This window comes from Talpa occidentalis, unplaced genomic scaffold (assembly GCF_014898055.3).
Source record: "Talpa occidentalis isolate TD23 unplaced genomic scaffold, MPIMG_talOcc4v2.1 talOcc4.2, whole genome shotgun sequence".
Taxonomy (NCBI): domain Eukaryota; kingdom Metazoa; phylum Chordata; class Mammalia; order Eulipotyphla; family Talpidae; genus Talpa; species Talpa occidentalis.
Genome location: NW_023602073.1, coordinates 131,594,237 through 131,621,655, shown reverse-complemented (window position 1 = coordinate 131,621,655; position 27,419 = coordinate 131,594,237). Strand labels below are relative to the sequence as shown.

At 42.4% G+C, this 27,419-nt stretch overlaps 2 protein-coding genes across 2 annotated transcripts in view; both read right to left on the bottom strand.

Moving 5' to 3' along the window:
* Positions 1 to 11,935: 11,935 nt before the first annotated feature.
* Positions 11,936 to 14,951, bottom strand: SLC35D3 (solute carrier family 35 member D3). Its single transcript, XM_037520994.1, has 2 exons — positions 14,320 to 14,951; positions 11,936 to 13,286 (listed from the first exon to the last, which is right to left on the bottom strand). The coding sequence occupies exons 1-2, from the start codon at positions 14,756 to 14,758 to the stop codon at positions 12,466 to 12,468; spliced, it is 1,260 nt and encodes a 419-aa protein (XP_037376891.1). The 5' UTR covers positions 14,759 to 14,951; the 3' UTR covers positions 11,936 to 12,465.
* A 5,056-nt stretch (positions 14,952 to 20,007) lies between these two features.
* PEX7 (peroxisomal biogenesis factor 7) overlaps positions 20,008 to 27,419 on the bottom strand; it is a 62,357-nt gene continuing 54,945 nt past the window's right edge. The window contains exon 10 of the mRNA XM_037520454.2: positions 20,008 to 20,155. Coding sequence (XP_037376351.1) covers positions 20,087 to 20,155 — 69 coding nt within the window. The 3' untranslated portion in view covers positions 20,008 to 20,086. The remainder of the gene's footprint in view (positions 20,156 to 27,419) is intronic.

The following is a 27,419-nucleotide window of genomic DNA, read 5'->3' as shown; positions in this document are numbered from 1 at the left end:
CCTCATGCTGTTTGTGTCCAATCATTCCAGTGTGTCTGGGAATTGCTGGAATGTTAAGTCCCCTTCCCAATAGTTAGTTTGATAAAGCTAACACTTTTACATATTCTATATGGAATTAGTTTTTCTTGCTACCTTTCCCCAAGATCTGGCTCCCAATCCAGGTTTGTACTCACTGTGGACAGATAGGTCTGGTGCCTTGTCTTCCATGTTTACAGACTTAACCAACTGAGTGAAATTTAGCCTAACTTGAGTAGTTACTTTATTTTTTCTTGGTACAAGAAAACTTGCTTGAAAACAAGTTAGTTTGCAAACTGAAAGTGTGTTGTTTCTTTTCTTTCTTTCTTTCTTTCTTTTTTTTTTTTTTTGCTTTTGGTACTGACTTGTGTACAATTTGGGATTGTTAGGTCATTTGTGTACATAAATCTTATCTCCCCAAGGAGAATGTTAGTGCCAAGGAACTAAGTCTTATACATAATCCAAAGTACCTAACAGCATAATGTGCAAGAAATATTTGTTAAATGGTTGGTTGGTCAAGGGAAAAGATCTAATAAGCCATATTAATATCTCATTTTTTAAAATTGAGGAATATGCTACCTGATTTTGATCTGTGATAGTACTGTATATATATTCAAGGAGTCTTTTTCACCTGTAAGTACAGCTTTAGACAAAAAAGCAAATCAGCCACTAGATAAGGTTGAGACCACTCAATAGCTTCTTTTAATAATTCTAATAATAGCTTCAGATGAGAACCAATCATAATACATTTTAGAAAATGTAAGACTTCCCCTCTATGAGCAGCCCTCTAAGACCACGCCTCTAAGGCCACCACATAAAAAAAAAAAGCTAAATGTTTTGCTACAAAGTATTTTAGATTATATTCTTACTCTCAGCTTTTCCCATTTGCACAATGTCAGGAAAACATCACCAAATATATCTCACCATGAAAATTATTTCTCAGCAAAGGGCAACACCTCTCTTAGGCAAATACATGAGAATGACATAAATGGAAGAAAATAAGAAAGGTAATTTAGGCTGCATATAAACAAGCAACGTATTAATTTCAGTGACCTTAGTGAAGACAGTCTTTATAAATCTTGAATAGTGGGATTATTAAGTATTTAAATGCAAAATGTGGATATATCTGTTTTGCTAATTAAGATGTCTGTTCAACACAAGTATTGGGCATCCTCATTTAAATAATTATCTCTTAGGCTACACTTCTATGTTGTATATTAAGAGTGTTCAATCAGGAGAAATTCTAACCTGCTTAGGAATGTTTGTTAATGAAAATGTAATGTTAATGAAAAGATTTGGAGATTTAATTGGAACAGCTCCAGTTTTTTAGAAAAATCCTTAAAGTGAAGCCAAGTGTAATTATAACTCGTATTGTTCATCTAGAACTAATAACATGCTCTGCCAGGTATCTGAATGCATCCTCAGTATACACAGAAGCAGATCCATCCAATGACCCACCTTTACTTACCCTCCCAAAGCTGGACTCTCTATTTGCTCCCACTTTGTTAGTCTCCCCAAATATCTACATCTATTCTGAACCTAAAACAAAACAGTTTGTAACTTTTCAGTTTATATAATAATGACTTGCCTAGGAGGCTTGAGGACAACAAAATTTGCAAGTAAGAGATGAATAGCCAACTTCACAAAAAGGGAAAAAGAATTAACTGGATATCTCTGGTATACTTGGTTTTAATATTTTGATGACAAAACAAAAGCAGGAAATTCAAGGAGGATCTTGAGTCTTTTCTCGTGGTCTGCCGCCATTGAAGGGCCTGTGATCCCTGAGCAAAAAGATGAGTGGTTACCTACGCCAGGGAAGGGATTAAATAGGCAGAATTCAGAGGATTTTTAGAGAAATACTCTGATGATATCATAATGATGAATATGTGTCATTATACATTTGGTCAAACCCATAGAATATATAACAAGAGAGAACACTAATGTAAACTATGTTTGTGTCAATGCAGACTAATTACTTATAACAAATGAATCTTGGAAATTGAGGAGGTAATGCGCATATGGGAGCAGGGCACACAGGAAATCTCTGTGCCTTCCTGTATGAACCTGAAATTGCTCTAAAAATGTTAAGTAACTTCGAGCTTTATGCTCCTTAAGATTCCTCTGTGGCTTCTTCTCTCACTCATTTCTTTAACTTTCTTGTTGTCTTCTTTTTCTTAGTGTTGTCTGTGGATATTGCCCCACTTCTCTGCCATAACTCAGTAATAACTTAGCTGCAAACTGTTCTCTTAAGACTTACAGTTCTTAAAACTTGGGGGTGACTGGTATCCCACGATGTCTTTTATTGTGGGGCCTCATTAAGGAGACTATTGGTTTCCAAGGGGCTCAGTCATTTCCTGCTTATTAGTTATATTGATTACCGCCTCCAGAGAACTGTCAGAAATTCTGCACAGATATTAACTCCACAATACAGAGAAAATGTGTTCATTTGCCAAGAGCGATTCCAAACACTTCAAAAGATTAAAGTAAGCCCAGGACAACCTCACCCTTCATTTTTTTTGGTCTGACCTATTTCTACCTTCCCTGTCTGAACTGTTAACAATGTTCTATATTATTTTTTCATGACAAGCATCCAAGCCAAATAAAAAAAAGTTTTTAATGAACATTTTTATTGGATTGAGTCAAAGCAATCTCCTAAAACCTGACTGTGTAGAGCCCCAGGGCACCAAGAGTGCTCTTCTCACTGAGCAGACCTCCAAACAGCCCTCACCATGCCATCCTGTTTCTCTGCCTTTATGTAGAATGATTCTTCATCCAGCAAATTCAATTTATACCACTTTATTTTCCAAGAATGGCATTATATGGAAATCAGGCTTACCAAGTGAGCTATTTAAAAGGAGCTTATCATCCAGCACAGTTTCCCATTAAATGTAAAAACTGAAGCTGTGTTTTGATTTCAAGACTTTGATTTCTTTTTTTTTAAGTCGGTCAACAAACATTTAGTGGTATGGTAGACCAGGTTCCAGGCACAGTGTTGGGCAGAGGGGAAGAAGAGAGCAGATAAGCCAGAGGAATTCTTGCCTTTGTATGATGGCCTACTGTCTCTCTTTCTATAATCAGCACTCCACATAGTTATGGAATTAAAGGGGATGGTATTTGTTCACAAAGTCATTCATCAAATGAGAGAGGTCGTGCCAGCCTGTGATTGCAACAGGGCTCTGGAAGGCTTAGGTAATATTAGGCAAAGTGAATTTCCCTTTCTACCATTACAATGACAGTAAGTGACTATGGAAATGGCCACTTACCAAGTCAGTAATAGTGTCAATAAAATGTATTGCAAATTTTGGAAGACAGCCACCAGGTAAATTGCAAAATGTGGGAGTTTTCTTTATCTGCCTACCCAATTCATTTCAAAATTGGACATCATTCTTCAAGAAAAACAGAGAACTAGCAATTTGAGTTGGCTTCCTTATTATGGGTTGTTTTAAGTGTAACTGGGCATGGCTATTATTGACGAGAAAGACTGGTGACCCTCTGGGGAATTGGGCAATCAGTGTGAGAGCTCCCCATGTATGCCTGGAGTTTTAAATTTCAGTCATGACCTCTGTAAACTCCCACTAATCCAAGACAGAGGTGCTACGTAGAAGAGATTTATAACTGGTGGTGTTTTACTAAATCAAACAATAGATTAGCACTCTAGACTCATTATAATTGTATGGAAAGTCCAAAAGCAACTCTCATTCATTAAAAGAACTTTAATACAAAGAGACACACAAAGACAGATACACACACATACACACACATACACACATTCTCATTTACTCACTCAGTGTCTGCATAAGCCAAATAGCCCAACTAAAAGCAAGAAATTAGGCCACTGTCCAGATATCTCTAAATTGGGTACTCTGCATCGAGACACAAAAATATCAGGATGATCAGAGTTTTGGAAATTTTTCAAGCAGGTGTTTTGGCATTAAATGGTTACATTCAAGCTTCCTCTCTTCCATCACACCAGAGAAGAAAGTTGGCCCCGAGGCAGGAAGGGATCAAACATATTTGGAATGACATCATGTTGGAGGAACAAAACTCAAACACAAGCCTTTTGTTTTTTTAATAAGTAATGCTTCTTTCTTTTGCATCAAGTTTATTTTGCAGATTATTTTCAGAACATATGACTGAGATTAATTTGCTATTACACTCTTGCGAGCTTTGAAGATCTATCCAATTAGTTTACAATAAAGGAGACACTTGAGAATAACAATGGTTTCTATCCTTTTGTTGTCACATTCTAAATTGCTTTCTGTAGCGAAATAAAAGGAACAAATAATAAATGAACATGACTCAGAGAGGAAAAAACTGGTTTTGTTCTTCTAAACATAGTTGATACATTCAACTGACCCTCTGTTGGCATAAGGCATGTACTATTTCTTATTTGAGTTCTACTGTAGTGTGTTGTCCTCATTGAAACTATCAGCTGTTGATGAAATCAATTTAAAAAATTGCTTGATGGCATCTTAACTTATATACAGTTGTGTGCTTTGGGGAGTTCTGCAAATTAAAAGTGAAATTACACAGCAGATACAGAGGCTGTGGAGTCCTGGACTAATCCTGGTTGTAAATTGAGAACTGGCAGGATGTGGGAGGAAGGAGTAGAAACAAGAAGACAGGAAGAAGTTCCCCATTCCTGTCTCTTGCTTTGCAAAATCATTGTCTTCTCACTGTGAGAAGTGAGCTTGGGACACTAGCTAAGCTGCTGAACTCAGATTAACCCTGAGCACGAAAGCTCCATAGACGCATGTGCCTTTCTCTCTCAGGAATCTGAAAGTAGGGGTAGGGCCTGAAAAGCAGAAAGCCTCACTCACAGGATTAGTGAGGCTCCCAGTTTTCTTCTGTCTATGTTTTGACGTTCCCAAGCTCTGTCACAGCCGGGTCAAATGTCGTGCCCACAGCTGAGCCCTGAGGCTAAAAAGAAAGGGAGGGAAGGGCGAGCAGGTATCTTTAATGTTTTTTTAAACAGCTTTAGTGCCAGGCAATTCACATACCATACAATCACTCATTTGAAGTATGCAATTCAATGGATTTGGCGATTACATTATAAATCTCTTAAGTAAAAATATAGCCATAGGACCTGTATGTGCCCTCCTCTCTCCCCTTCCCATGTCCATGATGCCTTAATCCCCAGTGTGGTGTTTGGAGGTGGGTTTTTGGGTGATTGAATTAGGATCAGGTCAAGGGAGTGAAGCCCAGGATGGGGTCGGTGCACATATAAGGGGAAAAAATAGAGCAGATCACTGCGTTGACCATGAAGGGATAGCAAGCGGGTGGCTATGTCAAGCCAGGAAGAGCCTCTCGCCAGAACCCCGCCATGCTGGCGCCCTGATCTTGGACTTTCAGTCTCCAGGACTATGGAAATAAATGTTTGCCGCTGAAGCCATCCAGTTTATGGCATTTTGTTACAGCAGTCTGAGCAGACTAAGAGATATATTTATCACAGAATTTGCCATTTTAATCATTTTTATGTCTACAATTCAACGACACTAATCACATTCAATGTTATGCAGCCATCACTACTATCTTTTCCCAAAACTTTTTCATCAATGAGCAAGCTTCTTTTAGGCAGTGATATGGACATTGTCAACATCCTGTCCATCCACCTTTCCTGGCTGCAACTAACTGTGGGGAGACTTGGGAGCAGAGGCCGAGGTAGGCAGGCGGGAGCAGAGCTCCCTAGAGCACAGGGCAGTCTAGGAAGAAGGGAGAAGGTGCGCCTGGGGAAATCTGCAGTTCCCACCGGAGACACTTGTTGAAAACAAGTTCTTTGTCTTAGCCTGAGATTTTTGGGCTGGTTTCACAAAATACCACAGAATGGATAGCTTAAAAATGACAGAAATTTATCTCTCACAACTGAGGAGTCTCAAAGTCCAAGGTCATGGCACTGATGTCTTCGGGTGAGAGCTCCCTTCCTGGTGGCAGATTTCTCACAGGGCAGGAGGCATAAGGGATCACTGTGGGGTCTCTTGTATAAAAACAGCAATTCATTCATGAAGACTCCCCCCTACTTCCTCACTTAAACACCTTCCAAGGGCCTCACCCACTAATACCATCACAACTGGCATAGATTTCAACATTTGAATTTGGTGGGGAAGGAATACAGACTTACAGATCCTAGCAGTGGTGTAGGGCACAATCACATATTTTGAATAATATTCTATAAATTTATTTATCCTCTATAGATTTTGGGGGCGGGCTATATTAAGGAGTCACCAAGCCCTCAGTGTCTTTATTAGTGGGTTATCATACTCAACAGCAGCAAAAAATGAACCATATTTATCAAGAACTCTTGGAAAAAGGAATTTGGGAGAAACAGAGGCTTTGTTCTTCTCATGAAAGAATGTAATCATAAGCTATTATTCTGATTTTGAAGAGGCAGTTCACAAGACAGAATCCATGATACCAAAGTGCACACAGTATCTTCCTCTGACCCCTGACTCAGCCCCTGACTCCCCTCCACTGTGACAACCATTAGTGCCAATTCCTTGTGCAGTCTTCCAAAGATATTCTACACATATAAAAGGATGTCATCCTTTTCTATAGACACATTGTAAGATACAATATGTACTTTTATATACACTTTTTCTTAACATATTTTGAAGATCATCACCAAACAGAACGTTGTGTTTGTTTCTGAATAACAGATTTGAGCTAGACCATAAATTATTTAACCAGTATCCTTTGAATAGAAATTTAGGAATTTTGTAAATTTTGGTAGGGCAAACAATGGTTTGTGCCTTTTACATACATTGTTTTGCCCACATGCAATTCTATCTCTGAGAAAAATTCCTAGAATTAATTGCTGGATAAAATGTGTCTGGGTTTGGCTTTTATGCCAGAACACCATAAATGCGGTGGTTTAAACAACAGAGTTTCTGGCTCATTTTTAAAACTTTGGTGAATACAAATACAGATACATTGTCAGGACTGGAAGATAAACTTCAGAGCTTATATTGCACTTTCAAAAATGTTTCACTGGTTTTAACTGCCAAGCCAGCATTTTAGAACATAACCTTTCACGTATATAAATCACTAGTTACATTAACTATCAAGAAATATTAAAAAGACAACAAGCCACTCAGAAGTTGACACATTATGCATACTTAATGTTTGTTGAATCAATTAATAAATAACAATGGATGGGTGAGTGAACACTGGTGTTGCAATTTAAAAAAAATTAGCTTTTCAAGTATATTTTCTTTTTGAAGCAAAATTAATTTTCAAATTTCAAATTTAAATGACAGTTTGTTTCAATTGGAAGAAAAAGAATGCTAAACTAAAGGTGACATGAGAACAGGAATTCAGTCTCTCTTGCTCTGCCAGAGAGAATGAGGTGGGCAGCCCCAGGCTTGTTCCCTCAGCAGCACGATGAAGGAAGGAGGATACAAGTTCTTTCCCTCCTCCTTGGTTGCCATCAGCATATGTTTGTTCATCCTTAGGATTGGCCATTCATGGCTGCAAAGCAGCTGCTGTCATTTCAGACATCACATCCTAGCCAAGTGTGTGTAAAGGCAAGACAAAGGGAGTCTCTTCTGAAGAGCTTCTTGCTGTCATAGAGAATGTGCCAGAACCCTCTCCTAGCACACTTACTCATCTCATTTACTGGGTGAGTCACAAGCTCATCCCTAAACATCACTCACATGATGGCATACAGGTCCACCACGACTGCTTTAGAAAAATGATGATTAATCAACGAGTGAACCTGCCCACCTTCCCTGAACACACTGCTGCTTATATCTGTGCAGGGCAGAGTCGGGGATGGGTGTGGGGATGGCGGGTGTGCCACCAACCAACCTTGTACTAGTTATAAAATTTTCAAGAATTTTCAGAAAAGGTGATGTTTTAATAATTGTGACTTTCCATATTTTAGGACATGGTAAAGATTATTATTGGAGAACAACTATTCCTTTGTTAGAGAACCTTTCTGTTCACTTCTTGAGAGTATGAGGAACAGAGGGACTTGAGTGCTAGGGCCAGGGAGATGGGAAAAGAGAGTCTCCTGAGGTGGAGCAGGCCCTGCCAGGTCGCAGGAAAAAGGAACATGTAGAGCCTCTGAAGGCAGGGATGTATGACCTTGGCTTTCAAGTTTTCCATTTTACATGGCCATGCCCTTATAATAGGTGGCTTCAAGAACCTGATAAATCTTGTCAAATACATCCTTCTGTCAACTTTTCATTAACAATACCTTATGTAAGAAAAGGGAGTACAGGAGGAAGAGCTGAAAAAGCAATTGCAGAATAGCGAGAAGCAATGAGTCCAGAAAAGACAAAGACTTAGACCCAGAGGGCAGATTAGTGTTTGCCAGGTGCAGGTACAATGGGGAAAATGGATAATGACTCCTAATAGGAACAAGATCTCTTTAGGGGATGATGGAAATGTTCTGCAACTAGATGGTGACAATGGTAGCACAGTTGTGTAAATATACTAAACATATTAAAGACTAATGAGCACTTAAAATGAGGGAATTTATGGCAAGTAAATTATATTCTAATAAAGCTGTTGTTTTCAATTGACCAGCATAGGAGTCACAGCAGGAAGTAATTAGCAACACACAGCATGAAGGGTGAATCCTCAGAACTACTAGTAAAGGTCTGTACTCCCAAAGGCTGTAGAAGGAGAAAGAGTTAAATTATTTTATTTGAATATTAGAGGAGAGATTAACCCAAAAGCCTGGAGAGCTTGAGGGTACTTGGTATATAGTACTTTATAATACTACAAACAATAATAATTAAATAAATATAATAAAGGGTCCTTTATAATAGTAATTCACCCCCTTCCTCTACTCTGCTTTTCATGGTACCTCAACTGCTGTCTCCATCCCTTAGTGCTCACAAACAGAACTATGCACACACACACACACACACACAGCTTGCTTCTGAGGACATAAAGTATTAGCCAGGATTGGCTCACTGATTTGCAGGATTAATAAATACTGGAAATGCCTACCTTTGCTCCCACAATCTCCAGCTTTATGATATCAGAGGAAAGGCATCTCATGAAAGGATAGTAGTAGAACAGAAGGGCACTGGGGCCAGACTATCTGTGTTAAATCGCACCCCAGATCTACAGGTTACCAGCTTCAAGACTCAGACAAGTTATTTAACCTCTTCGTATCTTGTTTTATCCTGTGTGTGATTGGGATAATATTAATACTAATCTATATGAATGCTTTGAAAATTAAATGAATTAGTTCATGTAAAACATAACTGCACCTTGCAATAGAAACACTCCTAATAGTAAACATCAGGTATTATTAGTTATAATAATATGAAATACAAAGCATTTCTCCCATTTCTAGTGAACTTGTGAAGCCTGAATGTGGGAATCAACTGATTTTTGAGCTGAAGAGAAAGGTGACAGGTAAAAACCATGGTTGTTTAGACCATAGGTGATACCTGCTGCATGGTAATTTGCTAGAGACCAGAAAGGCCTATCTAGCTGAAATACAAAAGGAAATCTTCAATCAGTCAAGCACTTATAAGTCTCACCCAGCTTTGTCCTCATGAAATAGTGCTATTTATTGCACAGACTATGTGCCCTTCTGACAATAAGTAACAACTTTTATAGGACAGTTTCATCTCTGCTTAGCAAGCCACAGTAACATGCCCACACCCTCTCACCTGCACAGCTCTGGACAATCATTTGCCCCAATGTTTCTGACTGGTCTATGCTCAATTAACAACAGAGGGCTAGGCGACATTTAGAGCTAGGACTGCAGCTGGGCCAGCACTGAGATCTATCTGACATCATGCTGTGCTGAAAGGTGAGAAAAGGCAGGTGAACACGAGGCAGGCCTTCATCTTGAAGAACTGATACAGGAACAGATTGTCAAGGCAGGAACCCAACACCTAGCTGGGTACAGAGTAGGAGTATAATCTCAGGTGTGTGGGAGAATCTGAGCTGTCAGCTTGACTGGCTGGTCAAGCAATAGTGGAGACTACCCTCCTGCAGTGATGTGGTAGAGACAGAAATTTCCATTCTGCTCAACTTAAGGTCTGGCTGAAGTCCAGAGGTCGGGGTGGTCCTGAGTCCATATCTGGGCTCAAGTTCTGCTGGCAATGGAAGGAGGTAGAAACCAGGCAAGGCTTGTGACCTGCTCATGCCTTCTCTGACTGATTCCTAGGCAATCACAGCCTGCCCTGCAGGTTTACTTTCTTGCCCCATGCAGAGACCCCCACATCTTGCTCAAATCAGTGGATGTGACAGAGCTTTCACTTTTGATCTTCCTGAGTTCTTCTCATTCTTTCATACTCATACTGTGCCTTCTTACCATAGGTTCCTGTGGTTACTTTTATGTGGCAACATGGCTAGACTGGGACGTCCAGTTGTCTGGTCAAATAGTAGTCTACATGTTGCTGTGAAGGTGATTTTAATGTGATTAATATTTACAAAGTAGACTATGAGTAAAAGGGATTGCTCTCTAGAATGATGGTAGGCCTTATCCAATCCATTGAAGGCCTAATGAAGAAAAGACTGAGTTTTGCAGACAAAAGAGGCAATTCTGCCTCACACTGAAAACATGAAAACTCTGCCTGAGTTCCCCACCTGCCAGTCTGCCCTACAGATATTAGATTTGTCAACTCCCATAATGGCCAATTTCTTAAAATCCCAATCTCTCTCTGAGATCCATATACATATATGCATACCTATATCTGATAGCTATCCCTTTCTATCTATAATCTATCATCTATTCATTCACATATATCTTGTTTCTCTAGAGAATTCCAAATCTCTACAGGAGCTAATTTTTGGCAGCAAATGCAAACACATTTTTAACCAAACAGGAATTTTTTCAGTGAAAAACATTCTATCCATTTATCTGACAGAGTTATTTAAAAATATATACTTTGTTCAACTTTGCTGCTTTTCATTAATTTGCAGCTTCACAGGTTTGCAACAGGGTCTTGCTTTCTGGTACGCTGACATTAAAATGAATGTTTACTTTTAAAGAAGTCATTACATCCCTAGCCAACCATTGCTAACTGCAGCCATTCCAGGTCTCCTACATCTTAAATGGCTCAAAGAGGTACCTATGGAAACAATCAATCGCCCATTAAAACCAGTCACCGGGACCTGTGCAAACCAGAATAATTGCACTTGTTCATCAGCTTGTGATGCCCAACTGAGGGAGCCGGAATTTCATTTTTACTTCTGCTTTTTCTTAGCTTTGGCTTTTGGAAAATACAGAAAAACATAGGATGCTACCATCAGCCTCAGGAACATGCTGCAAATCCTAGAGCATCTTCACTTTCAAAGAACCTCTCCCAGAGGGATTTGAAAGCCAGGCATCTCCTTTGTGTACCCTACTACACACCCCAAACTCCAGGCTAAGGGGTGGCAGCTGGGGGTGGTTTTCAGGCTAAAGCACAAGGCAGGGTTTTCCTTCCTTGGAAAATGAGAGTGTTTTGTTGTTTTAAACTTCACGTCCATGCTCACATAGGACACTTCCCTTGCCTGCCTCCCAGACAGTGGGCACATTGAAGGCAAACATAAACTGAACTTAAACGCCTATGAAACAAATTTCTAACGACCACCCTTTAGTAGATAGACTCATACTTTATTTTGACAAAATTAGGATAGAAAAATACCACAATGTGAATATAACCTTGGCTCTTTTTGTAACATGGGTTGTGATGTGCAGGGCGACATGGAACAGATTGTTTCTGTCTGGGCTTCAGTTCACACTGAAGTAGAGCTCAGTCACTGCGTTTGCTTGAGCGACTATTGGACACAGCAAAACTGGTTTTAGACAGGGCTGTGGCATTCAATAATATATATGACAAACCAGTGAACCCAAAAAACTTTTTAAATAGCTTTATAATGACTAAAAGTCAACTCCTTTATTAAAGCTACTTAGATTTTCAAAATAGCTTTAACACACTAATAAATATGTAAGAATAATAGAGCACATATTGAAAAACAAGTGAAAATTATAGTAAACATGATATATCAATGTCTATAAACAGTAAACATTGATTCAGTGTGTAGATAGATGTCATTTCAAGAATCTACTCTTTACCCAGCTGGCCATAAAAACTGCAGTTCTAACTATCATCAAAATGCACCCTGTATGTAACCTCTGAGCTTATTTCAAGCTGTCATTTCTATACTCCATCTTTGGAAAGAGGGGCGCTTAGTACATGCAGATATTTGATTATGGTTATACGGACAAAATAAAATGTGCCAGGAGTCTGCAGCTCAAACTGCTGCCTTACATTGTGAAGCACCTGCACATTCTTTTGTCTCCGATGCTTCAGGTAAACTCATGCTAAATAATTCATGTCAGTGCTAATTTTGTTGCTGTAGTCCCTTTGAGCTTCTATCTTTGCTTCCTTTCCCCACTCCTCAAAGAATAAAATCGGATGGCTCCTCATTAAAATACGTCATCTGTAACATATAAAATAAGTGTATGTACATATATACATTATATGCATTTCCTTTTCAAGGACTGGGTAACTCCTCATTTTCTATCAAATATTCCTTCTTCATATACTTGGTTCCCCTAACTAACCTCCACACTTCGAGGTAGGCGTCCTTCAAGGACTTCTTGCTCATTTCTTCTGAGGTCTGAGAGCTCCTAACCGCCAGCGGGACTCCTCTGGGGCTGCCCCCTGCCTCTCCCCTGCCCTGCTGAGAGGAGCCACCTGCTGCCTTCCCACCTTCTGACCCACCATTTCCACCCTCTGCTGGCAGCTCCTCCATGACAAACGGCAGCTGGTCTCCACTTGGCTGAGCCTCCTCTCCCGTGGGCTGCGTCTCCAAGTCCTCGTACTTGCTTTGCTTTCTGGTCTCCAAGAACTTGGCCACACAGTAAATGATGGAGCCCAGGGTGTTCACCACGACGCCGGCAATGAAGAGAGAGGTGGGCTCCACGTCGCTGAAGGCCACCATGCCCACGGTGATGGTGGCGATGCTCTTCACCACGCCCACGAAGCTGGTGGTCACGGCGGAGTTGATGTAGGTGCAGTGCAAGGTGGTGAAATTCATGGCGCAGCCGATCAGGATGCAGGCCAAGAAGATGCAGACCATGGCCGGGTCCTTCCAGCCCGGGAAGGTCCAGGCGTGGATAGAGTCGGTGCTAGCGAAGGAAAAGACTATCAGCAGCGGGGTGGCAGAGACCGCGATGACATACTGCGCGGTGAGCGGCCCGTGCTCGGTGTCGGCGCTCGCCTTCTGGATGAGCACCAGGTAGGCGGCGTGCACCAGCACCGCCAGCACGCCCGTCACATACCCGATGGGGTCGCCGGTCAGGTCGCCAGCTCCTGGAGCGCGCAGGAAGACGAACACCCAGGCAGGGAGGAGAAAGAGAAGACAGCGAGTTGAGGGGTGGGGGTATCTACTGCGGGCAAGTCATAGGCTTGGAGAGTGGCCCTGGTTCGCGCCCCTGTTCTGCCCACTAGTCAAAATCGGGAATGCAAGCCCAGTCAATGCCCAGCGCAAGGCAGGAGAAGAGGCGCCTTCTTTGCCCTGTCCTCGGGGCACCCTGCCTAGCTCTGGCCGCAACAAGGCCCCCCCCCCGCCCCCCGAGAGAGCAAATGCCCTCGGGGCAGGTGCGTGGCTTCTCGGGGCTGGCACAAAGGTCCATGAAGGGCCCGTGGGACCCCGATACCCCCTTCCCGTCGGGGGACGCCGGAAGGAAGAGGGAGCCCCAGCTAGTGGCTTCTAAGCGCGCAGGGCTGACCAAGGTTGAACAAGCCCCCCTTCACCCCGCCTCGGAAAGGTTCCCCACCCGCGGGCTTCCATCTCCCTCAGTTTCGCCCAACCCCGAGCGCAGGTGGGTCTCAGTTCGCCCCCTTCTGCCTCGCGCCGCCACCCGCACCCCCGCGCGGGACGAGAGACCCCAAACTAGCTCGGGCGGCCCAAGCCGTGTTCCCATCGTTCCCTCCCCCCAACTCACACCAGCCCCGCGTGACCCCAGGAAGTTCGCGGCCCCCCTCCTTCCGGCTCGGGCTAGGTTCGAGCCGGGAGGACTCCGGCCCGGGCTCGGGCGCGCTCGCCACCTCTCTCCGAGGAGGACGGAGTGTCGGGGGGTGCGGGAGTAGAGCGGGACGGGGAAGGGGTCCGCGGTGCGGCTGGGGTGCGGGTGGAAGCCTGGCCCCGGGTCGGGGTGAGGCCAGAGTGCCGGGAAGGCTCGACTGGGTCCCACACGTGCCGTTGGCGAGCCGCGCGTTCAAAGCTCTCCGCCTCTGCGCCTCCGTCTCCCCTTCTGGAAGTGAGGGCGTTGTCCTAAGTGCCCCCCGCGGTCTCTGCCCGGTGGGGAGGGGTGGGCCGGGGGTCGGCGCGGGTTCCGCTCACCTGCCAGCGCCGCGCCGCAGGTGGTGATGAGCACGGCGGCGAGCACCCCCGGCGAGGGCGCGCCGTTCTTGAGCACCAGGACGCCGATGAGCATGGTGACCAGGGGCAGGCAGCGCTTGAAGACCACGTACATGGGCAGGCTGAGGCCGCGCAGGGACCAGAGCGTGAGGCTGGACTGCAGCGTGGAGAGCACCGCCACCCCGGCGAAAGAGCGCGCCAGCCTCAGGCCGAAGGGGGGCACGGCGATGAAGCCCAGGCGCCGCAGCAGCTCCAGGCTCAGCGCCGCGGTGGAGCTGGTCAGGCACTGCACCAGGGTCAGGAAGGTGAACTGGTAGCGGCTGATGAGGAACTTGAGCAGGATGTTCAGGGAGCCCGAGAAAACCCCGTGCGCGATGGCCACCGAGATACCCAGCACGCGCCCCCGGCACAGCCGCCGCATCGCGCCGGCCCCGCGGCCCCCGGCGGTGGCGAAGCTCGGGGATCTGCGGGCGGGAGCGCAGAGGGGAGCCGGGAGACGCCGAGCGAGGGCGGCGGGGGTGCCCGCCCCACGCCGCGGCGAAGGGCAGGGGGCGCCGGCTCGGCCGCGGAGGGCAGCTCCAGCCGGGCGTCCTCGCTGCCAGGCGGCTCCGCGTCCGACTACCCCGCGGCGCGCGGGAGGCAGTGACGGGGGCGGGGGACTCCGAAAAGTGGCAGGGGTGGGGGGGCTGGTCTGAGAGGAGTGGCGGGAATCCTAGCGACAGCGATTTGTAAGTAGGTGACGAGCCACGATGGGTTGTGTCCCGCGCGGCTGCACCGTCAGGGAGGCGCCCTGCGCAGGGAAGCTCCGACGACCGCTGCGCGCGGGCCGGACCCCGCTCCCGCCACGCCAAGCGCGCTCCTTGGCCGGCTCTCGGGGCAGGGCCCGGTGCTCCAACAGCGCCGGCAACCCTTGCTTGCTCCCCTTCCTTCTGTTTCTGAGTCGAGGGGCGCGTTGGTTGGCGGGGTGGAGAGAATCCCCGCCATAGCTAAAGATTTTAGAAACCAAAGCGCTCCTGGGACAAGCACATGTATTAGCCGCAACCAGGCAGTGCCCCCAGCCTCCCTCCTCCGAGTTGGTCTTGCAACCCACGGTTCCTCCCGCCACCCCTAGTCCAGCTGCCAGGGGAGGGAAAACGCTGGTGCCGGGAGAGCTGAGCTGCCGGGCGTGTTCCTGATTCCGGCGCCAGCGCCGGGACGTTGAAGGAGCCCACGGTCCCGGGCGTGCACGGGCGCAAAGACCAGCCCCATAGTGTCACCAGCACAGGGCGCCCCTGTCCTAGAGCCTTCTAGGAAGGAGCCTGGGATTACGCCCCGCCGCTCCGGGGGAGCCCCCCGGGACGCCAAGGGCTGGTGGGGTTGCGGAACCTGGGGGTGGCTGCAGACGCAGACGCTTGAAGTGCGGCAAGGATGGGAAATAAGCAAAAGGGCAGAGACCACGGTCTGGACTGAGAAGCCTCCACGGTCCCGGAGTTCCAGAGCAGCGCTGCCGGCCGGGGAGTGAGCCCGGAGGAACTGGCGGCGTCGCGGGGCGGGGGGAAGCAGGAGAGGCGGGTGTGGCCGGGGTAGGAACTCCCGGCCTAGACGGTGTAGACTCGGGGCAGCGGTCTCCACATCCTCGGAAACCTAACGCAGGCTCCAGGGCCGTCGTGGGTCGACTTGGGGGGCAGGACAACCCCTGCTGGGAAGGGGTTGACAACCTTCCTCTGGCCAGGGCACGTCTGCGCCCCACTTTACTTCCCATTTAGCTAAGAGAGCAGCTCCAGCCAGGCGGAGCTCAAGACTTCGGTGACCCTTTCTTTGATCTGAATATCGTTCCCTAGAACGCAACGCCCGGATCCGTAAATTCAGCATCAGCAAAGGGGTTCCATCAGCCGAGGTCACCGCCAGAGCTACAGTTTTGTGCTACCTAAAATTTTGGGGGAGAGACATGAGAGGGAGAGATATGAGGGAGAGAGTTGGAGAGTTGGAAATAACAATTTCCAACAGGGATGGCAGCATAACTGTTGCCTTTCTTCCCGGCCAGCTTGGTACCTGCTGGTTGCACTCTTTAGCGACCAACCCGCCAGCTCGTGTGCAGAGCGCCAGGCGGGTCCACTTCCCTGTCCCTGACTGGTGGGCACTAAAGAAAATGCTTTGGAATTGGCCCACAGTGCCAGCTTTCCAGGAATGACACGGAAAGCATCCTGAAAACCCATGCTTCCCTTTCCACAGGGAATCATGGTTTTTGTTGCTAAAAGCTGTAATTGCACGCTATTGACTATTCCGGGGACTCTTTTTTCAATTGTTGATGTTCTTCCTTTAGGAGATAATGAAATCTGAAGAAACAATTGTAATTATGTGTATGTAAGTGTGGTGTGAACATACATTTAAAATATACTCACAAAAACCTTGAAAATGAACTTTTTAAAGACATCAGCAAATAACGTATCTGCTTCTGGGGATCATTCCAATTAGAGCCATCCTAAGTGACTATTATAAAGAACTGTCTGCACAGACCTAGTTTTGGAGTGATTCATTTCTACCAGTAATTATAATTGCTTCCATTTGTGATACTAACATTAAGTAAAAGATTTGGGGCTGATTCAGCTCTCTTACCCTTCTCATTTAGGCAAGAAATTTAGCTTAATATTTGAAACCTACACTGGCATAAAAGAGTACATTTTCTATATTTTATTGCATATAATTTTTTCCCATTAGGGCTTTATTTAAAAAAAAGTTAATACTTTCTCCCACACCAGTTACTAGATAAGTTCCTAGGGAAAAATCAGAAAAATAAAGATACTATGTTTAGCAAGATTAATGGAACAAGAAGATAGACATGACGGTTAAAAAGCTATTTGATCTACAGGCAACAAGATACTAAGGTCTACACTCAAGCTCCATTATCTTTGGAGCTACTCAGTAAATCTGGATGGTATTCAATAAATCATTTGGTTCATTCATCCAGCAGAGCAAGTACTTTGTGCCAGGCAGTGTGTTGGCCACAGAGGACTCCAAGATAAGCACACATCTTAATTGTTAAAGGTTCACAGTGGAGGTGAGATGACTTGATGAGCTCACTGGGGTCTTCTTGTAGCAGAAAAGGGAACAGCAAGGATAGCAATAAAACCATCTTGAGGGGAGGAGGTTTCCTGGACAAGCACATGCATTGCAGCTAGGTTATCTCTTTCAAATAAAGGCCTATTAAATAAGAAATTATTGAGTTCATTTTTGAATGAGCCAAATTATAGTCAAGACTTACAGTTGAAAAGGTGCCAAAGCCAGAAGGGACTGCTGGCTCTCAGTCTGGATCTTCTGGGACCTGTGGTAAGGTCACTTACTTTTTAGCTCTGTAGACTTGGAAACTCAATTTTATTAATACTCTTAGGAATGATCAGGATCTAGTCACCAGAGTTCCACATCTTTACTAGCCCTCAGTGGATCAACTTTTATTGTTTCTAAGAAAAGGAGGCCTTGTGGCATGGCATAGGTTTACGCACTCACACAGATTTCAAATGCCAGCTCCATTACTTCCCAGATATTGTAACTCCTTAGAGGCTGTTTCCTTGTCTGGAAAAGTGGGTAGGCTTCCTTGCAAGCATATTATAAAGATGAAAAGGGGTATCATGGGCCTCTCTGGTGGCGCAGGGGCTAGAGACAGAGCTGTGAAGCTCTCACCAGCCAGTGCAACATGAGTTCGATCCCTGGTCAGCCAGCCAGGGAGCAACCCTCATGGTGCAGCAGACCTCTCCTGTCTCCCCACTGAGCCCCTCATCTGTGTATTTCAGGCAATCAGCCTGTTCTGCTCCCCATTCTGTCTCTGGTGAATCCTCTCACTCCCCGCATCTATGGTCTATACCCCAGTTCTTGTATGCACAAATAAATAAATCTTAAAAAAAATAAAAAGGGATAACATGCAAAAAGCATCTTACAGGGAGTCCAGACCCCAGAAGATGCTCAGGGCTGTAAGACCCCTGCAGATGGGGGAAGAGCTGGGAAGATGACAGGAGAGAGCTCAGAGCTCAGCAGCCTGGAGATTAAGGCTGGTTTTCCAATCTGGAGGGAATGACTGGTTGTCCTCTTAAAAGTCCAGAGGCTGTTTATGAACTACCAATATTAAAAACCTTGATCATTCTCTTTCAGGATCATATCCATTTCCCTTTTTTCTAGTTTCTCAACCTTAGCTCCAGGGAACCCAGTGAGTAAGTGTTCACCCACACTCTTTCACATTGATAGACTTTAAGAACTTGAATTAAGTATTATGAAGTTAATATCTCCAAACATCTCTGTCTGAAAAAGAGGGAAAAATAAATCAAGGAGATACTAGTTTTTAAATCACAAGTATTTGTTTCAAAGCATGTATGATAGGTTATTTTGTTAATAAAATCTCTTGCATTCTAAAAAGAAAATGTTATTTTGTTTCATTGTAAATAAGATCTGGGTTAAGTATTTTAAAAGATCTATTAGAAATCCCATGATACAGAGAACACCCACTGTGAACCTGCTTTTACTGAACTGCACTGGGGATGATGCCACCAGTTCACATGGAGGGAAACAACAGAAACAGCTCTAGGAACCCATCATTGTGACAGCTCTAAGGATATGGTGAGATCCTTGTTCCTTACAATATACTATTGTTAAGAAGTGTTTTATTTTGGAGGGTTTCTAAATAACAATTAAAATTGATGACCTCAGAACTAAAAAGAATTGCATTTTCCCTAAGATTATTCATTTATTCATTCAAAAATATTTATTGAGCACCAATATGTGCTCATGTGCTCCAAAGGTGCTAGGGCCATGCCTATTTGGCTCTAGGACAAAGTCCTCAACTTCAGGTCTGGGTATGAATTCTGTGCCTCACCAAGCATCCCAATTAACCTGCCAGTAGCCACTTTCTAGGACTCTGAGGCCTATATTTTCAAACCTCACTCCCAGCTCTACTTCATGTCTCCTGTTCTATTTTTTATAATGATTATTTTTGTACTTTCTCTTAATTGTTTCTAGAACAAATAAAGAGGTATATAATATGCAATTTCCTTCATTCTGATTAAAATTCTCAAAAACTTGTTAAAAATTTAATAATTTATGTTATTTTTCACAGTGACTAGTCTTTAAAAAGTATGATAGAAAGGTGAGAAAAAATAGAAATATAGGGTTCTGGGTAGAATATCTAAAAAGCTTTGAATAACTACGTATGCTCTTAACTTATCTTAAAGAATGGCACCACGTTCTTGAATCATCAGTTTTTCTGTCAAGCATATAGTAGATGCTCAGTGAATAACTGCTAAGTAAAGTAAATTTATACTAGAGTCTTGTGTTCATACCTATACTATATTTTAAAAGTAATCTTGTTGGGGATGCCACAAAATGATAAATGATTAAGAGATGTAGTTTATTTTTCTCAATAGCAGTTATTATGATTTACATAAAAATGACAAATTAAAAATGAAATATTTCACTATCAATATAATCTGTGGGTCTTCCATAATTTAATCCATTTTACAATACAGAGATTAACAGACACTACAAGATAAACCATAACATTAATTATTTCTTAGGATTTTAAGACGTATGGCTTAAGTATCAGGCTTAAATAGTGAAGAAAGTCTTTATCAGCTGCCTCAAAATGGATTGCAGAACAAGTTTTTAAAATTTTAAATCTGAATAGCACATAAAAGCATTATGTCTCTATTATCAATAGTTAATTTATTTCCTGTAAAGTAGTTTCTTCAGTCAATAAGCCTCGTTTCTTTGTTTCTTATAATGTATCTCAGACAGGCATACTGAGACAAACAGGGTCATATATCTTTATCGTTTCATCCCAAGCACAGTCAGCCACCTAGAAAACAAACAGAAGAAAGAAACATAACCGACAGCCACTCACTACAAGAATTATTCAATGCCAAAGGGATAACTTTATACAAAATAGATAGTCATTCTTCATATAAATTTTTTTTTAAAAAAAATACCGACCTTCAAATAAACCAAAACATAAGATTTAATCTATAGTTTTCTGCAGGCTTTCTGCAGCTGGTTCCCAAGCTTTAGCGGGCATTAGAATCACCTGGCGGGCAGAAGGCGGTCCCAGTCTTCACAGTATCAGCGTGACTGGTATCACCTAAGGCTGATCTACAACCTGGGCTCTTTAAACCATCGCACACAGACAGGAGTCAGAAAATCCATTAATGAAACATTTTGTACACATATTCATTTTGGGAAGAGTCAAGAAAGAATAATATCCTTCAGATTTATCAATTCCCAAACTCCCCCAAAGTTAACCTAGAGCATTTATGAACTGTGAAATATAATCACCCAGGGAACTTTCTAATACGCAGCCAGAATCGAAAGAGAACCTTTTATAAAAAATTTTTTGATGTATTTCAATGTTCTCAACTGGACTTTTGTTACATGCACTACGCTGGAGAATTTTTGAAGTATTTTAGGTGCAGCAATATTTTTGCTGTTGACTAGTAAGAAATTTAAAATTTAGCAGGATCCAAGTATTCTCTTTAAAGAATGAGGGGAAGGAGAGACTAACTTGCCATCAATATAATGAAAAATACGTTGTGCCATATTTTCACATTTTTATTTAAAACCTAAGTTTCAAACCTGGTAGACTGCTATGTGGTAGGAAAAGAGCATGAGAAAAGGACTAAAAGAGATGAAATATAACAGAGCCATCCTTTAAGAAAACTACTACCCCTGGGCCTCCCCCGTGGCACAGCGGTTGAGCGCTGGGTTGCGAGGCTACCCGCGGCCTCTGCGGCGCCGGTTCGATCCCCGGCTGCTCCCCGGCCACCAGAGGAGGGTCCCACATGGCGCGCAGACCTCTCCTGCCGCCCGCTGCTCCCCTCAGCAGTGTACTTCGGTCCTCCTGCCTGCGCTGCTCCCCGCTCTGGCTCTGGTGAATTCTCTCACCCTCCCGCGCTTCTGACTGTACCCAGTGCATGTATAAACAAACAAACAAACAAATAAATAAATAAACATGCCTCTATAAAAAAAAAAAGAAAACTACTACCCCTACCTGAAGTATTACAAAACCAAAAGTTTAGTTTCTTGATTCTATTCTACTAAGTCATGTATCCAAAATTTCTACCTAGAATACATGAAAAGAATTTATTAAGCTGTTTATTAATTTATTAATCATTTAAGCTGTATTTAGTAACTATTTTATTTGAGATTTGCATACTGCTGAGTTCCAAATAGCCTGAAGTGGTTTGTAGGTTAACCCACAGGATCAAATAAAGCAAGTTACAGATTTAAAAAAAAAATCTCTTCTAAAAGGAACAAATGAAACTAAAGCTTCTGATGCTCAGCATCAGAACTGAGCATATTATCATACTCAAATAGTAACTGGGCCCTACACTGTATGATAACTAAAGAGAGGACAAAAGCAAGCTGGGTTCTATAGCTGTTTTCTAACAACAGACACATATGGATGTAACCACTTTCGTATACCTAAATCTGGACAGGATCTTCTCTTTTAGAGTCAGGGATTATATCTTGATCAAATCTATACTGTTTTATAAACAGAAAACCTTTAATAAATGCTTGCTGAATGAGATAATCCATGTATGAACAGTTTTTTTTCCTTCCTTACTAGGGCTAGTTGAATAGAGCCTTGTTGATAAACAGCACCTAAATGGGTATGTGGTCAGAAATCTGGGTCAAGGCAACAGGTTTTACAGGACTTTCGCATGTCATGAACATTAGAGAGGCTTCAGAGAGCTTTATTCTATATCAAATATTCCTCTATACTAAAAGCTAGTTTAAATGTAATTTAAAACAAAATTCGTAGATAGATACATCTTTATATTCAGTCACTTATTCAACAAATATTAACTGAGCGCCTCCTTGTAGCATAAGGTAAAAGTATCAGGCTTTTCTGCCCTCCCGCCATTAGGATAGATGAGGGAACCCTGTGGTCCTAAACACATGCCTGATGGCGGGCACCTGAAGTGGGTACACCTGGGCTAAGAGACTGAGTTTATAAGGGCGGCATCACAGGACCTCCAGCAGAAGCCAAGAATGAACGGAAGCAGGAGAGCAGAGAAGCAGAGAGAACACGAGAGAAGGCCAGAGAGCCCAGATAGAGTGAAGACTTGCTGGGGGCTGGGAGGCCTGCCAGCCTCCCGGCCCCCCAGCACCCCTGCCTGCCATATGCCTGGTAAATCTAAATAAAAAACCTGCAAAAGCCACTGAGGGCTCCAGGACTCCTCCTTTACCCGGTCTGCATGGGATCCTGGAAAACCTGCCCTGTGTCATTCCTGCCTCTACACTCCTTTATGTCAGATGTATGCTGAGGATTGTCCTCAATCCTGTATGCTGGTCTCTGTCCCGACAGATCTTGGCTCTAGGGGAGAGACGGATACAGTGCAAAGTGATGAATATGATCACAGGGGTATTATGGTATGGGGTCCGGCAAAAGCATGTAAGTGGTCATTATAGCCAAATGGGAGTAAAATGCATGCTTTCAGAAGGAATTATTATCCAAACTGTACCTTAAATAAGGAGTGTGCCTTTGACAGCAAACATTTGTTGTTACTATTTGTGGGGTGGGGACATGATAAGGAGAAGGAAAGTCTTCTAGCCAGTGGAATAAAGGTAAATGAAGAACTAATAAGTTCTAGCTGTAGGACAACTAAACTGCATTGTAACTCCTCTGATGAAACAATCTTTCGAGAGAAGGCTTTTTTTCTAACTTCTGTCTAGGGTTTCTTGAAGACTGGTGGCCAAGGAATATCTTGTTTGAAGCTCTTCCCTTACAGTAAGTGTGCAAGTGGCTCTACCTCATTCCAGATTCTACCTCTTTGGCCTAAGGATATTCAGGTAGAAAATTTCTTAACCTTCAAGCCCCATTTGTAGTACACTTCATCCCTGTGCCTATTTGGCTTCCTTTAATCTAAAATTAAAATGCAAATCTTTTCATTAAAACTCAAAAGTAAAAAAATCAACATTAGAAGAAAAAAATAGTTTGTGAAAATGTTATATTTCTTTACTTAATGTAAAACTCAGGGAATCAATCTTCTTCATTATTATTTTTAAAACTGTCATCTTCTAGAGTAGTGAAAAATAACAGGTTAAGATTCCATAGATGTTTTAGTTATTTCATTTTGATTTTTTAATAGCAAAATAGATCTAAGTTTTAAGAATCAGTGCACTAATTAGAAGTAGACTTTTTTTCTATCGTATTAATGTGTCAATTTCTTTAAAACATAATGAAGCATTCTTGAAAAACTGAGTAGAAATTGATTATCTACCAATATATGGCCTATTAATGTCTAAATACGGCTATGGCATATACACCATTACAACATCCTACATGGAATGCTTAAGAGTGACTGTATTGACACAACAGACTAACACCCAGTGATCAAAAAAGATAAACTCATGCCATTTGTGGCAACATGGATGGAGCTGGAAGGGATTATGCTAAGTGAAATAAGTCAAAAGGAGAAAGATAAATATCGAATGGTTTCACTTACCTGTGGATTATAGAGAAACAAACAAAACTTGTAAGCAAACCATAGATCTGAGGTATACAGCAAGGGAAGGGGAGAAAGAGGGATCAAAACAGGACAGGGAAGAGCACAAGGCACTATGGTGATGGGAGAACTATGGGGACTACACTTGAGGGCAGAAATCAAATACTGTACAAGAATGAACAACATGGGCCTCCCCGGTGGTGCAGCGGGTTGAGCGCAGTGCTGTGACACTGTCCGCAGCCTCTGCAGCAGGGGTTCATTCCCAGCCGGCCAGGGAGATTCCCACATGGCACAGCAGACCTCTCCTGTCGCACCTGCTGCTCCCCTCAGCAGTGTATTTCGGTCATCTGCCTGTTCTGTTCCCCACTCTGGTGGATCCTCTCACCCCCCACATCTCTGGCCTGTACCCCAGCTCTTGTATAAAAATAAATAAATCTTTAAAAAAAAAAAAAGAACAACAATGTAATAAAAACATTTAAAAACAACAACAAAAAGAGCAACTGTATTAAATAAATATTTCAGCATTTGCTATGTGCAAGGTACTGAGCTAGATCCCATCACAGACCCAAGGTTACTAAAGAAACAAATCCAGTCAATAAGTAGTTTATTATAAGAATTTATCATTAGTGGAGCCAAAAAACTTGTTTATAAAACATCATCAATGATAAAGGTCTTAATAAATGCAAATTTTGGAAAAGGAAGCACTTCATAATGAAATACTAAATGTTAATACATCTACAATTTATAAAATCATATTCCTTAATCTTATCAATTCTCTTCATTTTATTAAAATGTATACACATGCCACGAATAAGGTTAATTATCACGATTGATTTACTGTGGCTGTTAATATAACAAAGAATTCCTACTGACTCATTAAGAGATTTATTTTTTTTAATATTTTATTTTATATAATTCTTGTATCATTTTTCATTTTTGCACAATGTATGCATTTTCATTTTGGTTATATTCCCCGTACAATTCCCACCCCCCTTATTTTGGCCCTGATCCCTCCTCTTCTCCCGGCTCCCCACCCCCATTAGTCTGTCTCTGGTTTATAGTTGCTTGTTGATTTTGATTTTTTCTTTATTATAATTAGTCTTTTTCCTGGTCCCTTATTTAGGTTTTCTAAATTCCTGCTATGAGTGAGATCATCCGATAGTTTTCTTTTTCTTTCTGGCTTATTTTGCTGAGCATGATCCCTTCCAGCTCCATCCATGTTGCTGCAAATTGCATGAGTTTATCTTTTTTGATTGCTGAGTAATATTCCATTGTGTATATGTACCACATCTTCTTGATCCAGTCATCTATTTTTGGGCATTTGGATTGTTTCCATAGCTTAGCTATTGTAAATAGTGCTGCTATAAACACAGGGGTGCAGGTGCCCTTTGGAATTAATGTTTCTGTGTCCTTTGGGTAAATACCTAGGAGTGGAATTGCTGGATCATATGGAAGCTCTATCTTTGGTAAGTTGAGGAACCTCCAGACAGCTTTCCATAGTGGTTGGACCAGTTTGCACTCCCACCAGCAGTGCAGGAGAGTTCCTTTTTCTCCACATCTTCGCCAACATTTGTTGTTGCTAGTTTTTTTAATATGTGCCATTCTCACTGGTGTAAGATGGTATCTCATTGTAGTTTTGATGTGCATTTCCCTGATTACAAGTGATATTGAACATTTTTTTCATATGCCTGTTGGCCATTTGCATTTCCTCTTCAGAGAAGTTTCTTTTTAGCTCTTCTGCCCATTTTCTGACTGGATTATTTACTTTGTTTTTGTTGAATCTCATCAGCTCTTTGTAGATTTTTGTGATCAGTCCTTTATCATTAGTGTTGTGTGCAAAAATTTTCTCCCAGTCATTGCGGTTTCTCTTTGTTTTGGTTATTGTCTCTTTTGCTGTACAGAAGCTCTTTAATTTGATGTATTCCCAGCTGTTTATCTTTGCCTTCACTATCACTGCTTTGGGTGATGCATCTGTAAAGATGTCTTTGAGGTGCATGTCATGTAGTGTTTCACCTATATTTCCTTCCATATATTTTATAGTTTCAGGTCTTATGGCTAGTTCTTTAATCCATTTTGAGTTGGATTTTGTGCATGGTATGTTAAGAGATTTACTTTACTGACAAGTTTTCTAATTCCTATTTATCATTATATGCTTTTCTCTTCTTGGACAACTGCTTTTGTTCTTGGGAAACAATCTGTTGTAATAATCTGTATGACATTTGGCCACTGTAACTAGAAAAATAGGCAGAAAGATGTAGAAAGAATGAAAGAAATCACTAGTAGTTAATTTCTAAATTTCTAATTCTGAAAAAGCAACCCAGTAATTATGTTACAGTTGCGGTATAGATTAAAGAAAAGACATGTTTTACTGATTCAACCAGCTTACAATAGAAAGTGAATATAGAGGAGGACATGGTTTATTATGTTAATCAATGAAGCTTATGTAAAGATACAAGTTGATCAGTATACTAAAAAGTCCTTTACATTCATTCACTCAATATTTATTTAATTGATATATATCAGGTAGTTTGTATTAATCCACTATGTATGCAGCTCCTGCTACATAGTTGGCACTCAAATATTTACTGAATAAAAAAACAGGAGGGAAAAATTTGTCCTGAACTTTGAAAATCTAGGACTTTGTACAGGCAGAGGTGAAGGACAGTAAGAGAAACAGCCAAAAAATCAAAAAGACTTCAAAGCAAAGTCGAGTAGGAACCAAGAGCCCAAATTAGGTTTTTTTAAAAAGTAGTTTATGGTATGTAAATCAGCTTTTTAAATTGATTTGCAGAAGCAAATATATTTTCTCTATATTCTTGCTATATTCAAATCCATATACTCTATATTCTAAAGCAAGGAACATGAATGAGAAAATAAGATTACTCAGTAATGGAAGCCCAGAGACAAAGGCTTAGTTGCATAAATCTGGAAGCTCTCAATGCAAGAGTGTTCCACAGAGTACAGAGGTAAAAATTACACAATTATGAAAGCATCAAGAAGGAAACAGCAGAGACTAATGCCTGAGGACATTGGATGCTTCTGGCACATGTTCTTTCAACACTAGGCTGTGACAGATGCAGAAGGTATCACCTCAGATAAAAGGTGAACAGGATACAGTTATCCTAACTACCAATAATGCTAGTCCTCTTCTAAAATCTAATCTTCCAACCTCATACTAAGAATTTTTAAATACTTTTATTAACTATAATTGTATAATTTTTACCTTAAAATTATATAAGTACTTGTTTTCTCCTAGCCATAACATTCCCCAGACACAGCTCTGAAGGGTCGGAGTGTGCTCCTAAGATGGGTGTGTTAGCCTGCGTCTACTTCCCTCTGTACTCTGGACAACCCTTTCTAAAATAGTGGTATAGGTAAATCTTTGCTCTTTCTTCTAATTTCCCAATTTAATCATGGGAAAACAATAAACTTTATTAAATATATAAAGGTTATATAATGGGATAAACTAATAATATCTATTTTGAAACTAATAATATCTATTTTGAAATAACAATCTCCCAGGGCCTCCCCGGTGACACAGCGGTTGAGCGCTGGGCTGCAAAGCTGCCTGCTGCCTCTGCAGCGCAGGTTCGATCCCCGGCCACCGGCAAGGGACCC